The sequence below is a fragment of the Phocoena phocoena genome, chromosome 13 (genome assembly GCF_963924675.1).
Source record: "Phocoena phocoena chromosome 13, mPhoPho1.1, whole genome shotgun sequence".
Taxonomy (NCBI): domain Eukaryota; kingdom Metazoa; phylum Chordata; class Mammalia; order Artiodactyla; family Phocoenidae; genus Phocoena; species Phocoena phocoena.
This window is the reverse complement of record NC_089231.1, coordinates 68,060,848-68,076,026: the sequence shown is the minus strand read 5'-3', so window position 1 is coordinate 68,076,026 and position 15,179 is coordinate 68,060,848. Positions and strand designations below refer to the sequence as shown.

The 15,179-nt window shown below is 44.2% G+C and overlaps 1 protein-coding gene across 1 annotated transcript in view; it reads right to left on the bottom strand.

Annotated features, from left to right (window-relative positions):
• Positions 1 to 13,007, bottom strand: part of THOC5 (THO complex subunit 5) — a 29,510-nt gene extending 16,503 nt beyond the window's left edge. The window contains exons 1-7 of the mRNA XM_065889863.1: positions 12,912 to 13,007; positions 10,179 to 10,322; positions 8,950 to 9,063; positions 8,704 to 8,801; positions 6,684 to 6,830; positions 5,176 to 5,290; positions 1,598 to 1,730 (exon numbers count right to left, since the gene is read on the bottom strand). Coding sequence (XP_065745935.1) covers positions 1,598 to 1,730; positions 5,176 to 5,290; positions 6,684 to 6,830; positions 8,704 to 8,801; positions 8,950 to 9,063; positions 10,179 to 10,322; positions 12,912 to 13,007 — 847 coding nt within the window. The remainder of the gene's footprint in view (positions 1 to 1,597; positions 1,731 to 5,175; positions 5,291 to 6,683; positions 6,831 to 8,703; positions 8,802 to 8,949; positions 9,064 to 10,178; positions 10,323 to 12,911) is intronic.
• Positions 13,008 to 15,179: the final 2,172 nt, after the last annotated feature.

Genomic DNA, 15,179 nt, shown 5'->3' with positions numbered 1-15,179 from the left:
CTACACCTAGCACCTGGCACCTGCCTGATACCACAACATTTAACTGGGAGGCAGCAGGACAGTGGGTAGGAACCTGGAACCTGCAGTCCAGTCCTGGCCTGAGTCTCTGCTCAACCAACTCCCAAACTTACAACCTGGAAAGTTATGTCACTGCTCTGAGCCTCAGTTTCTGCACCTATGAAACAGGGACTTGACAAATGGTGGCTGCCCAGTTGGGTTAGGAGGACTGAATTTTAATTATAAAATTACTTTTAAAAATTAATTTTCAATCCTCACAGCAATCCTATAGGAGAAATACTATTACTCTAGCCATTTACAGATGAGAAAATTAAGGCTCAAGGAAGTTAGATACAACAGCCAAGAGGTAAATAAGCTAGGATTCAAGACCAAGTCTATTCAACTTGAGCTTGGTATCCCAAACACAAAGCTAAGTGGCCTGCTCCCTGCACCAGGCCTGACACCTCAATGAGCAATGCCTGGGCCTGCCTCTGTGCAACTCCGTGGGTCTAGTGCTGACAGATCAGATAGGCCATCACCCTTCCTTCTCCATTCAAAAGGGTATACAGAGACACAGATAGTCACAGGAGCCTGAAAGGGTTTGTTCAAGTGCACAAAGAGGGATGACAAACTTCCCCCAAGTGGTGGGCCCTTGGGATATTCCTCAGTGGCTGACCACTGCTTATCTCTGACAACCCTCATGAACCATCACACCTCATCCCAAACAAGCTGGCTGCCCCCATTAACACTGGCAAATGCTAGACTGTTCTTTTGACTAGTTTATTCCTGGAATTCTACAGTAAAATGGGAATGGAAACAGGCTGGGTTTTAAACACAAAAGAAAAGAAAATTACTCACCCTGTCTAGGGGGCTGGGAGGATTTCATATGAGCTGATGATGAAAACATGAGGGAGAAGAAAGGGGAGGGAGAGGATCAAAAGGACCAGGAAGACACAAGAAGAGAGACAGTAATGTGTTGATGCCCATGGCTGGGAGGAGAGGCATGCACTGGCGCAATGTGTGTCTGTCTGATGCAGTGGGGTGGGCGTAGGGAAGAAAACTTTAGGTGCTGGGTGAAAGCTTGCAGTAGGGCAAAAGGTAGGATCTCTAAAAGCTTCTCAAAATCCTAGTGGAGTCTTGGGCTGCCTTCAAGCTTAATGAGGACACCTCCTCTCCTTCCGTAATTCACTGTTATGACATGCAGCCTGTTCCAGGGCTTGGTGAAAGCCTGAGACAGCTGGCTGGGACCTCTGTTCACCAAAACCTCTCTGTGAAGAGAGCAGGAGGCACTGATCCACCTGCCAAGTGTGCCTTGATGGGGTGAGTGCTTGGGAGGCCAGATAGGCTGCCTGGGCACTGAACACAACAGCCGACCAGTCAGGCTCATCAAAGATTCAGAGCCATCCATTCTGAAATGCCCATCAGGTTAGTCCAGCCTCAGGCCAGCTGGTCAAAACAGCCATGCCGGGCAGTGCAGAGGTCACCTGAGGGCTTCTGAGTAGGGCCAGGGAGCTTTCCTCAGCAGGAGGTGCTTCCAAATGACTCAACTGGCCACAGCTGCTGCTCCCACAGCCCCTCCCTGCCCAGCCCCCATACTCACCACAGGCTTGCCCATATGCAGTGGCCTGGACAAAGAGGACATAGAGGGGAGGTGGTAGGTGTCGGGCTGTCTCATACTGCTTGTGAGCTTGGTCGAAGGGCATAAACAGATACTCCTGCACCGGTAGGGAAGCCTGCGAGCAAGGAAGGAGGGATTTTGTTTTTCTTCTACAGGCACACACAGGAACATGTGGCTTCTTAGTTACTTAATGTACAGTTTTTTATTTATGAAAGTGATAGCAGCAATAAACAGTAAGAAAATGAACTTTAAAAAAAGATACCATTTCGCCTAGCATCAAGAAAACATCAAATACCTAAATGTCAAAAGTGTGTCAACCTCTACACAAACACCTGAGAAATGAAAGATCTAAATGAATGGAGATATATGCCATGTTAATGGCCTCCAAGGCTTAATACCACCCAGATGTCAATTCTCCCCAAAGTATCTATGGAGTCAATGCAATCCAATCTAAATCCCAGCAGATGAAAATAGACTAGCTGATTCTAAAACTTATATGTAAATAAAAAAGGCCAAGAATAACAGAGATAATCCTGAAAAATTAAATTGGAGGACTTACATTATTGAGCATCAAGACTTCTGATACAGCTAGAGTAATAAGTCAGTGTGATATTGGTGCAGAGACAACTAGATCACGCACACACAAACCCAAACATATACAGATATCTGATTTATGACAAAAATGGCACTGCAGAACAGTGGGGGAAAGAATGGTCTTTTCAATAAATGAATCAGCTGAATACCTATGTGGGGAAAGAATCTGACCTTCACCTCACACTATATACAAAATTCACTTCCAGGAAGACTATAGATTTCAATGTGGAAGGTTAAACAATAGGGCTCTATAAGAAAATACGAGAATATTTCCATGACCTTGGGACAGAGAAAGGAAAAGACTGATAACTGGATCGTATTAAAATTAAGAACATCTGCTCATTAAAGGATCCTATTATGAAAGTGAAAAGGAAAGATATCTGCAGAAGACTCATCTCCAGAAAATATAAAGAATTCTGGGCAACCCAACAGAAAAATGAGCAAAAGACTTTAACAGGCCCTTCACAAATGAGGTACTCCAAAAGCCAGTTAGTATATAAAATGTGCTGTGCTCAATGTCACTGGTGCCCAGGGAAATGGAAATTTAAACCATAAAAGATACCCTCCAGAATGGCTATAATCAAGAAAAATGACAACATCAAGAGTTGACAAGGATGTGGAAAATTAGCACTTTCAGATGGTGATGGTGGGAATTTCAAAAATCAGTACAATCACTTTAGAAAATTGTTTCACTGAATACCAAAGCTAAATATACGCATAGCATACTATGATCCAACAATTTCATTCCTGGGTATATATTCAAAAGAAATGTGTACACATGTACACCAAAGGACACGTGTAAGAAGGCTCCTAGTGGCATTATTCGCAACAGCCCCAAACTGGAAACACCCCAAATCAAACACTAAACATCAATGAGAATAAATGAACTCCTGGTACTCAAAACAACCTAGATAAATCTCACAAACTGTTGAATCAAAGAAGCCAGACACAGGGCTTCCCTGGTGGTACAGTGAGAGTCAGCCTGCCGATGCAGGGGACACGGGTTCATGCCCTGGTCCGGGAAGATCCCACATGCCGCAGAGCGGCTGGGCCCATGAGCCATGGCTGCTGAGCCTGTGCGTCCGGAGCCTGTGCTCCGCAACGGGAGTGGCCACAACAGTGAGAGACCCACGTACCGCAAAAAAAAAAAAAAAAAAGAAGCCAGACACAAAAGAATATGTATTATATCATTCCATCTATGTAAGTTAAAATACAGGCCAGGACTTCCCTGGTGGCACAGTGGTTAAGAATCCGCCTGCCAATGCAGGGGACATGGGTTCGAGTGCTGGTCTGGGAAGATCCCACATGCCGCGGAGAAACTAAGCCCATAGGCCACAACTACTGAGCCTGCACTCTAGAGCCCGTGAGCCACAACTACTGAGCCCGCATGCCACAACTACTGAAGCCCGTGTGCCTAGAGCCCGTGCTCCGCAACAAGCCACCACAACGAGAAGCCCGCACACCACAACAGAGTAGCCCCTGCTCGCTGCAACTAGAGAAAGCCCACGCGCAGCAACGAAGACCCGTAGCAGTCAAAAAAACAAAACAAACAAACCAACAAAAACAGGCCAAGCTAACCTGTGATGTTAGAAGTCAAGATTAAAGGTTATGGGATGGGGGGACAGTGACTGGGAGGGGAATAAAGTATCTTCTGGAAAATTGCTAATGTTCTTGATTTGGGTGATTACACAGATGTGTTCACAAATGTGTGCAAAGGGAATATCCACTGAACTGTGAGTATGCTTACGAGTTGTATGCTTTTCTTTATATAAAATTATTTTTTTTAAGTAGTATATGTACATTTCTTTTTAAAGCTGTATTCGAGTTTATAAGGCAAAAATTCCCAGTTCCCAACCACCAAAGGTAACTGTTAATGGTTTGGTGTGAAAACATACTTTTCTAAGCACATACATGACTTACACATATATACAGCCATTTGAATACTTTGTAAATGACGGTATACAAATGGGATTATACATGTTCTACAACTTGCAGTTTTTGATTTCGTAATTTAATAGATCTTTCTGTCCAGTTATTCTGTCAGTAACAGGATGCTCCATACTTCCATTATAGGTGTAAGACTGAACCACACAAGAATTTATTTAACCTGTACCCTATTTATTTAACCTGTACCCTATTTAGGAGCATTCAGTGTTTCCAGTTAACAGGAAAAATTTAAGTACAAACAAAATTTTTAGTTTCTGATCTTTGTCCCATATGAAGTGTTACTGAGCATATTTGTTAACTCTAATTCTATGCCTAGAGTTGAAGAGAAGAAATGTAGACCTTGCCAAATCCTACAAAAGTGAATTTTCAATTTCACTAGGGTCCTTTTACAAAGTTCCTCCATATTAGCCATTTACCCTGCTTTATAAAACTATGAAGATTTAGATCAAATTTGGCTTCACAAAGCAAACAAAAATCAGGTCACCCGTATAGAAAGAAATTACATTTTACAGGTAAAGTGGGGACTTTTCCTCCTAAGGTACCTAATGGTTTTCAAATATGAGTAAAGTTCTTTTCAGAGCAAGTAGATCTGCTGAGCAGCTGGCCCCTGTGGTGCAGTCAGGGGGATCTAATAGACATTTGTGGAAGCATGCTTAGATACCTGGGGACTGTGGGCTGGTGGAGATCATGCAAGGTGTAAACTAAACTTACAGTTTGTGAAAGCGTTTTACCCGGAATAGGCGCTGGGTGAAAACAAAACGCCAAGGTACGTGTGCGTATACGTTCCAGAGCCAATCCTGCTAGCAATTCCTCCACACAGGACACAACCTTATCACACCTGCTGTGGGCATGCAGACGGGACCATCCTTGCACTGTGCTCTAACACTGATTAGGGTAACAGACCCGACAAAACCCACAGGGTGATGTGGCTGCTGGTGGCCTCAGGTCAGCAATGTGCCACTGAGTGGTGAAGGCAAAGCAAAAGCCGAGGAGGTGGCACGGTGTGGGGAGACCCTCACCTGCATGATGCTGTTGAGACGAGGCTGGAGGCTACTCAGGTACTCCTTCTTTACTTCAATCTCCTTAAGGATCTTCTCCTTGTTGGACAGGCACTCTCGGTACTTCTCCGCCAGCCTGTTGGGGGAAGACAGAGCACTGTCGCCTGATGCTCTCCAGGGACACCCCAACACACCTGTTCACTATCAGACTCTACCTAATGACAGCAGTCACGATTATCTGCTAATGTTTACCTAGCACTTACTATGTGCCAGGCACTTTGGAAAATGGCGTACAAGCATTATGGCATTTAATCCTTATAAAAACCCGGGAAGATAGGGACTTTTTTTTATCCCCGAAGGAGGAAACAAAGGCTCAGGGAGGTAGATAACTTGCCCAAGGTCATCCAGTAAGAGCAAGCACAGAGCTGCGCTCTGAACCCATGCCTGTCTGCTCCAGAGGCTGTGCCCATGACCACTGGTATCACCTACTGCTCCATTTCTTGCCTCAGAGGCTAGACCCAGAACTTTCACAAATATATGGACTCAGCAGCTACAGGACACAAATGAGGCCCATGGACCTGAGTGGGGCAGAGTGGGGATAGATTCCAGACCAGAGCCACAGGAATGGAACACTTATGGCTTAGCCAAGGGCAAGTGATGTACTGGACAGAGGTGTGACAGGCCAGCCCCATCTGCTAAAAAACTGACACCAAGTCCTTAAGATCCAGACTCAGTACTTATTAAATTCATTACGTAGACCAAAGGCACAAAATATACTCAACAACAGAAAAAGGCAAGGAATTAAAAACAGCAGCTTCTCTGACAGAAAACAGAACAAATGTGCCAACCAAAAGCCCTGGAACTCGTGTACAAACATGAAAGGGAAAAAGGTCACCATGATGGAAGGGATGCAACCATAAAAAGTTCAGGATGAAAAAAATATACATACCATATTCTAAGGAAGATCTAGATTAAATTACACAGTATAGACATTCTACTTACGGTTAATAAATAAAAGCTCTTTATTAGTACAAAAAGTTTTATATGTAAAGGGGTGCCTCAAAGCATTATTTATAATACCAAAACAATGCAAACAACTTAAAGTCCAATTCAATATGGGAACAATTATGTGATTTACAATTTACCCTGGAATGTTGTACAACCTTCTAAAATAATGTTTGCACAGCTTTGCAATACCACACAAATATGCTTACAGGTGGGGGAAAAGGCAAAAAAAAATCAGATTAATAATACAAAAGGTATTTAGGTCTTAGGCACTAAATTTTAAAGAAAAGGTTACTCTTTCGCATAACGGCGTTAAGAAATTCTGACCCCACTTATGATGCAGTTGGTCAAGTGTGAACTGCTAAGCGTGAATTAATCACAAAACGGGATTTGGTCTTAGAGACTATTCTGCTGGTTCCACACTGCTTTGCTATCTGATCCTGGGTCAGGACAAAGCACTGTCCCTCATGGATAAAGGTCCGTGTCTGCACAGGTGAACAAGGTCAGGAAGGAGGAAACGCTACCTTTTCCGCTGCTCCAGCTCCCAGTCCAGACGTGCAAGGGTTTGCTGGTGAGGGTCTCCCATGGTGACTTCCACCTTGCTGATATCTGGAGGAGCCTCCTTATAAAACTCCTCTAAGCTGACCAGATCGATTTCTTCGTGCTTTGACCTGCAGTCAAAAACTCAATGTCAGGGCTTCCCTGGTGGCACAGTGGTTCAGAGTCCGCCTGCCAATGCAGGGGACATGGTTTGTGCCCTGGTCTGGGAAGATCCTGCATGCCGCGGAGTGGCTAGGCCCGTGAGCCATGGCCGCTGAGCCTGTACATCCGGGGCCTGTGCTCCGCAACGGGAGAGGCCACAGCAGTGAGAGGCCCGCGTACCGCAGAAAAAAACCCCCAAAAAACTCAATGTCAAGCTGCTGCTCTCAGAAACCCAAACTGTGGCTTAAACAGGCCCAGAATTCCACCCCGTGTATGTCAACTCAGCCCTGGTCTACAGCTACCCAGGAACCTAGAATCCAGTCTTCTCAGCAAATGCTCATTAGCAGGTGTTTTAATGTGAAGAGAGGTAGTTGGTGACATGCCACAGGATCCTTATCCATGTTGCCCAAGCTTTATATCCATGATTTAGCTGAAAACCTAAAAATACACTTACGAAATTTACAGACCTCTCCAAGCTGTGCAAGAGAGCTAAGAGCTTAAAGAATCAAATAAAAACACCATGGTCTAGGTCTAGACTGTCAGGTTGAAACCAAGAAATGCCATTTAACAGGAATAAACATAAGAGTCTACACTTAAGTTCAAATTATTAACTGCCTAAATATAGCATGCGGAAGATCCAACATAATATGACCAGATGTGAAAAGATCTAGAGGCTCTAACTGTTGATGTACAGTGACACACAATAACCGAGATGGGGATTTTTATCTCCATTTTTCAAATGAGATAGAGGCTTCCATCAGTAAGCAGCTTGCCCAAGATCACATAGCTAGGGAGAGGGAGAGCTGGGATTTGAACCCAGACTGTCTGATTCCAGGGCCCCTGATCCTTCCACATGGCCACCTGCCTCACTACAGGGTTTGCTGGCTTTCATCTGAACAACGGTTACAGGTGGAGCATCCTATCTTTCTTCTTTTTAAATAGTACTATTTTTGAAACTTCTTGTAAGTCTTAAACTGAGAGTTTATTTCCTCCATGAACCCTTCTCCCAGGTTCCCCCAATGATAATATCTTATCTAAGCATAATACATTGTCAAAACTAGGAAACTGACAATTGTACAATACTATTAACTCAGGTACCTGATGTGGATTTCACTTCTATTAGTATTTAAATATTATTATGTGGATGGACTCGTGAAGCAGATAAAGAAACCTCTCAAAAATCAGCATACACCAGACCCAATGCCTAACGTGGTCCCCCTCATCCCAAGTTTATTACAAATAAAACCTGACTCCTTACAGTTTACACAAATAGATCTGACAAGGCAAGAACACGTTCCCTTCTCTTATTTTGTCTATTCCTTCCTCTTTCACATCTCTCAGCTTGGATTTGCCAAGGGGCATCACAGTTTAAGGACACTGACAAACTGTAGTTTGTTCACCTAAAGGCAGCTAGGCAGCAAGAAGTTCAGGTTCCAAATAATGATATCCAGTTGCAAAAATGAATTGCTGGAACTTTAGAGAGGAAAGCTGGGCCAAAAGGTTAAAAAGATGTAATTGGAAGTCAGCTGCTCCCATACAACGTGCTCAGGAATCAAACTGGTAATGCAAAGGCTCTGCCTGCTGGGGAGAGACAACTGTTTTTCACCAGGTTCAGAGCGCAAAACTCAAAAGGGTCAGACAGGCTTCTGAGGTTCTTTGTGCAGCCTGGAACTACTGCTTCCAATTCTCCCACTCAAAGTGATCTATTCACCCTTCCCCCAGATCCTGTAGTCTCCAAGTGCATCTGACTTCTTTTTAAAAAAAATGGCTCACACTGAGCTATGTAGGAAAAAGCAGTTACCAACAGACCATCTTGCCAAAGCCCTGTGCTCCAACACTCACTTAAACTCCAGACATTTAGTGATCTCCTTCTGCAGGTGCATCACCTCATACAACAGGTTCTGGAGCTGCAGGTGATAGGCGTCCACTTTCTGCTTGGCCTGAAAGGAGGACAAGGTCAGAGGTGAGTGGGGCAAGTCGGGGTGGGGTGGGGCAAAGCAGAGCAGCAGCAAACTCAGAAAAGGGGTAAAGGAGATTAAAGATGGGATGAGAAGGAGGAAGAGGAGGGTTAAATCTCTCAGCTCCTACCTCATGAGTCTGATCTCTTCCTTTCTTCAACCTGATGTGGGCTAATCGGTTAAGCTTTTTTAGAGTCATGAAATGCACACAGCTCTGGATCTTCCGATCTTCGATCTCAACTGCCTACAGGCCAAAAAAACTGGTAAAGACCTTGACAACAGGAGCTGGCTCAGCTTCCTTCAGCCCCTCACTGCTCATCCTCATCCAGAGTCAAAAACAGACACTGGGGCTTCCCTGGTGGCGCAGTGGTTGAGAGTCCGCCTGTCGATGCAGGGGACATGGGTTCGTGCCCTGGTCTGGGAGGATCCTACATGCCGCGGAGTGGCTGGGCCCGTGAGCCATGGCCACCGAGCCTGCACGTCCGGAGCAACGGGAGGGGCCACAACAGTGAGAGGCCTGCATACCAGGAAGAAAAAAAAAAAAAAAGACAGACACTGGAAGGAGCTCAGAACCATAAGAAGTGTCGGGGGAAATGGAAGAATGACTGTATAAGGGAATGCTTAAGGTTCCCAGGCATAAAAAACTAATTTCTACTTGGACCAAAGTAACAGGAATCAAAGATGGAGCAAAGGCAGCCAATGCAAACAACAGCTGTCTCTACACAATGTAAACAGAGATCCTAACAATGACAACATCATGTCACACAACTTGACCTCTATAAACAACATTACAGAATAATTTAAATGAAAATAGCAGAATTACAGCTGTAAAACTTGACTACAGTAAAACAGATAGAATGTAATAATCTTAACAATATTGGCCAGTATAAGCACAAATAAGTGAGATTCCTGGAAAAATACGGATTGTTTTATTTTGAACTTACCCATTTAGTTTTCAGTCATACTGTTTTGCTTCTCTGCCCTGAAACCTTTTTTTTCATTTAATATTAATACTTTAATTTTTGGTCTCTGATTTATTTGTACATATCTAGCCTTATAATAGCAATGGTGATTGACATGTACCATAATTTCTCCACGCCCAGCACTTAATATCATTTGGATGAATTATCAAATTACAGTTATGGAAAAAATTAATTATCCTGTACTTTCAGGACTGTAATTGATGACTGGGTGGTGATGTTACAATAAATTAACAGGCAGGTCTCTGGAGCCCTCAGGCTCTAACCCCATGATGATGGCAGGACATAAGACCAATATAAAGAAGGGCTCTGATAGGTGCGAAACAGGTCCATCCATGCAGACCCACCAGGTCCGTGTCCTCCCAGCCCCACTCCTTACCACATCCTTGCCTCCCCTGCTCTTCAGGTCCTGGATCTCCGCCATGAGCCTCTGCAACTCCTGGCACGTGTACTTGTACAGCTCATAGTCTCTGCCAGGGTCCCGCAGGTCCACCTCAGCCTCCTCGCTGTAGTATTTACCTTCCTGTGGAGGCAAGGATACAGGCCTTGGGTGGAGAGTAAAAGTATCTCTGTTGGAACAGGGACACCTGGCTGAGATGAGTAACAGTGAAGCCCCAAATCAGGTCTCTAAAGGATCTGGTCTGCAAATCAAATGTTTTTCTTTTTTCCAAAATGGAAAAGAATTCCTCTTTTCCTCTTTCTGATTATAAAGTAATGCATGCTTGGTGTCAGAGATTCAGAACATAGAGAGGAGTATCAAAAACAAAACGAAAACTTGCCTATAATCTCACCTCCCAGCCTGATGTAACTCCATTGTTAGTATTGTGGATAAATACATTAAAAAAATAAATAAGGGCTTCCCTGGTGGCGCAGTGGTTGAGAGTCCACCTGCCGATGCAGGGGACACGGGTTCGTGCCCCGGTCTGGGAGGATCCCACGTGCCGCGGAGCGGCTGGGCCCGTGAGCCATTGCCGCTGAGCCTGCGCGTCCAGAGCCTGTGCTCCGCAATGGGAGAGGCCACAACAGTGAGTGGCCCACATACCGCAAAAAAAAAAAATAAATAAAAAATATAAATAAATAAATAAATAAAATAAAATGGGATCATATTGTTCATGCTATTTAGTGCAATTTCCCATCACAATAAATATAAATCTCCATCAAAATGGCTATATATAGATGAACCAGAATTCATTTAACCAAATTTCTACTGATGGGTGTTTAGACGGTCAAATCAAGCTTTAGCAGAAACTAAAATATCCTAATTGGTCTCCCAGACTTTGGAATAAACAAACACATCTCTTTAAGAGAGAGTCAGTTACAATTAAAAATATTGCATTGCATATTTGAAAGTTGCTAAAAGAGTGGATCTTAAAAGTTCTCATCACAAGAAAAAAATTTTTGTAACAACTATGTAACACGTTGGATGTTAACTAGACTATTTCGGTGATCTTTTCACAAAATAAACAAATATCAATCATTATGTTGTACACCTGAAATTAATATAATGTTATATACCAATTATACCTCAATTTAATTTTTTTTAAAAAGAGTCAGAATCAATACCTCCCAAAGGATAAGGTTTTTCGTTAATTTTAATTTCCTAAATCTGAGGAAAGCATCATCTTCCATTTAAGTTGAAGCTGGTATGTTTCTCTATTCTAGTTAAAAAACAAACAAAAACCACAACCAACCAAAAAATCAAGTTAAGTCATACAATCTATGGACTGGGAGAAAATATTTGCAAGCGATGCGACCAACAAGGGCTTAATTTCCAAAATACACAGACAGCTCATACAACTCAATAACAAGAAACCAAACAAACCAATCAAAAAGTGGGCAGAAGAGTAAACAGACATTTCTCCAAAGAAGACATACAGATGGCCAAGAAGTACATGAAAAGATACTCCACATCGCTAATTATTAGAGAAATGCAAATCAAAACTACAGTGAGGTACCACCTCACGCCAGTCAGAATGGCCATCATTAAAGTCTACAAATAAATGCTGGAGAGGGAGTAAAGAAAAGGGAACCTTCCTACACTGCTGGTGGGAACGTAAACTGGTGCACACTATGTAAAACAGTATGGAGGTTCCTCAAAAAACTAAAAATAGAGTTGCCATATGATCCAGCAATCCCATTCCTGGGCACATCCGGACAAAACTCTAACTAGAAATGATACATGCACCTCAACATTCATAGCAGCACTGTTCACAATAGCCAAGACATAGAAGCAACCTAACTGTCCATCGACAGATGAATGGATAAAAAAGATGTGGTGTATATACAGACAATGGAATACTACTCAGCCATAAGAAAGAATGAAATAATAGCATTTGCAGCAACATGGATGGACCTAGAGATTAGGTACAAAGTGAAGTCAGTCATAAAGAGAAAGACAAATATCGTATGATACCACTTACATGTGGAATCTAAAATATGACACAAATGAACTTACTTACAAAACAGGTTCACAGACACAGAGAACAGATTTGTGGTTGCCAAGGGGAAGGATGGATTGGGAGTTTGGGATTAGCAGATGCAAACTATTATATATAGAATGGATAAACAACAAGGTTCTACTGCATTGCACAAGGAACTATATTCAAGATTCTGTAATAAACCATAATGGAAAAGAAAAAAATTGTTAAGTCATAAATTAGCTTGACAGATTCAAGGACAGAGAAACAGCAAAAGAAGAACCTGCTGACTACGACAGCACTCAGGCCTCAGAAGACGTTCTTTAGCTACATGGTTCTGGTACTGTCTCGGTAGCAGACCAGGGATGTCACATCTCCAAAGCCTTAGTGGCCGCTGCGGATGGACTGCCTTCTTCTGACCATCAGGAAAGCTGGAGACACACACCATACTAGAATGCATTCTCTGTTCAGGCACTAATCGTGTCTAGTACAGGCTTGTTGGTTCTTGGGATGCTGCAGCTAAATCTGATATGGATTCTCTGGTCTTGAAGAGCCAAGGGAATTCCAGGCACCTGGTCAGACAGAGGCCACCTGGGAGGTTATGCCTATGACCCTCGGCTGCTGCAAACCCACAGCCAGGTGCTTGGCCACGAGCTGCAATTTCTCAGCAGCACAGCAGCCCTGGCTGATCTCACCTGTTCAGTGTCAGAACGATTACGCTTCCCTTCAGCTGGAGCTCCATCACTTCGGATCACTTTGGGCTTTCGTTTTTTGCTCGATTCCGATGACATGGTTGTTTGGTGAAGTCAGGAGGAAACAGTAGAGACCTGTTAAGAGGAGAAAGCTTCTGAGCTCTTCCAGAGTTGGAACTGGAGATTTTCCTAGAGTCAGAATACAGAAGTCTAACTAGCAGTTGTGCCCGCTTACACTCTTGGTAACTCAAGAAAAGTCATCAACCCTCCAAAACCTCAATTTAATCCTCTGTAAAAAGCAGAATCATCCCTCAGCCTGTTCAAAATGAACTCATCTTCCCCAACTCCACCTCCTTTAAAGGCACCACCACAACCCCACTGACCAAACTCCTCAGCCAGGCACCTAAGCCCATTCTCAACACTACTGATTGATCATTGTGTGCTGGACCTTGATCTAAGCACTTCAAAGATATGTTCTCATTTGGTTCTTATAACAAGGATCCTCTCAGATATGAACAAGCACCATTTTACAGGTGAGAACACTGAGGGTCAGGAAGGTGAAAGACTTGCCCAAGGTCACACAGCTAGTGTGCTAAAGCTAGGGTCCAACCCATGCCACAGCAGTGCTCCTGACAACTACATTACTGTATCTTGTAGTGTTGCCACCATGTCATCTGGCGATGCCATCAACTCCCTGGTTGACGCGAAAATTTAAAAGAACAGAATAGGGACTTCCCTGGTGGCACAGGGGTTAAGAATCTGCCTGCCAGTGCAGGGGACACGGGTTTGAGCCCTGGTCCGGGAAGATACCACATGCCGCGCAGCAACTAAGCCCATGCACCACAGCTACTGAGCCTGAGCTCTAGAGCCCGTGAGCCACAACTACTGAGCCCACGTGCCTAGAGCCCATACTCCACAACAAGAGAAGCCACGAAGAGTAGCCCCTGCTCACCGCAACTAGAGAAAGTCCGCGCACAGCAACGAAGACCCAACGCAGCCAAGAAAATAATAAAAATAAAATAAAATAGAAAATAAAAAATTTAAAAGAACAGAACATACATTCATGGGCCTCTAGTGTCACAAAGTATCCTCTCTCTGCTACCTCTACTGTCACCAGCAGCCCCTGAGGTGGGCAGCACTAACCCCCCTACCCCAGTGAATCTGTCACCAACACTTATTGAGGGAGCCAATGCCTCAACAGAGTCAAGTCAGAGAAACCCTGGGCTGGAGTCTCCAGTCCTCTATCTCATGGCTATGAGTCCTGCGACAAGTCACTTCACTTTTCTCTGCACCTACTTCCTCCCATATCAAATGAAAATAGCCATCCCTACCTCAGAGGTGGCTGTGGACATTAATGCAGGAGGCGCTCCACTGGGGCAGGTGATGAAGATGATCTGAGAGCAGGGCTCTAGATGGTACACAAGTGGTTAATAATGTTAAACACCTACGGAGAAAGTTAATTCAATTCTTTTTAGAAACTTCTGATCGCTTCAAGAAGAACGTGTCATTTCCCTAGTTAGTCTTTAACACCTATGAATGACAACGTCCTTTTGTTGACAAAAGGACTCTATCTCAGATCCTTAGACAATGAAATCTAGCCACAATTATTAACGATAACCTTTACATATTAAATACATTAATTTTTATCACTACCTTCTGCATAGGACAAGTGAGAAAAGTTTTCTATTTATGGTAAAGATTTAAATTTTTCTTTTAAAGTAAATTTAAATTTTAAAAGTGACTCAATTAAAAGCCTTTAGTAAACAATCGTACAAGATAAGTTGATTTTTCACAGAGGGACCCGAAAAGCGTTAAGTGTGCGAAATCCTGACTTTGGCAAGACAGTAGACAGTGCCTGGCACACACAAGCGCATAATAAATGAGAGCTGATATCACCACCACCGTGGTGGCCGTTATCTAGAAGCTGCCCCATAAGGCCTGACGAGGCTGCAGACACCATTTTCCACAGGAGAAAAGTGAGAGTGCGGCGCCGAGCGGCCGGGGTCCCCGGAGAATGAGGACGGAGAACCGGGTCAGACCCCAGGCCGGGGACGCCCTCGGGAGGTCCGCACACCAGTCCCAGCGCGCCCAGCCCCACCCCGGTCCTCTCCTCACCACACTGCTGCCCGACCTGTCCCGGCCAGCGAGCCACTTCCCGCGGCTCCCGCACCACAGAGAAGCGGAAGGAAGGAGCGGCCGACCGGAAGTGAGGCGTGGAGGCCGGAAGCGGAGCGCGAAGGGTCCCGACGCAGCCACCAAGCGGTGCGGGCG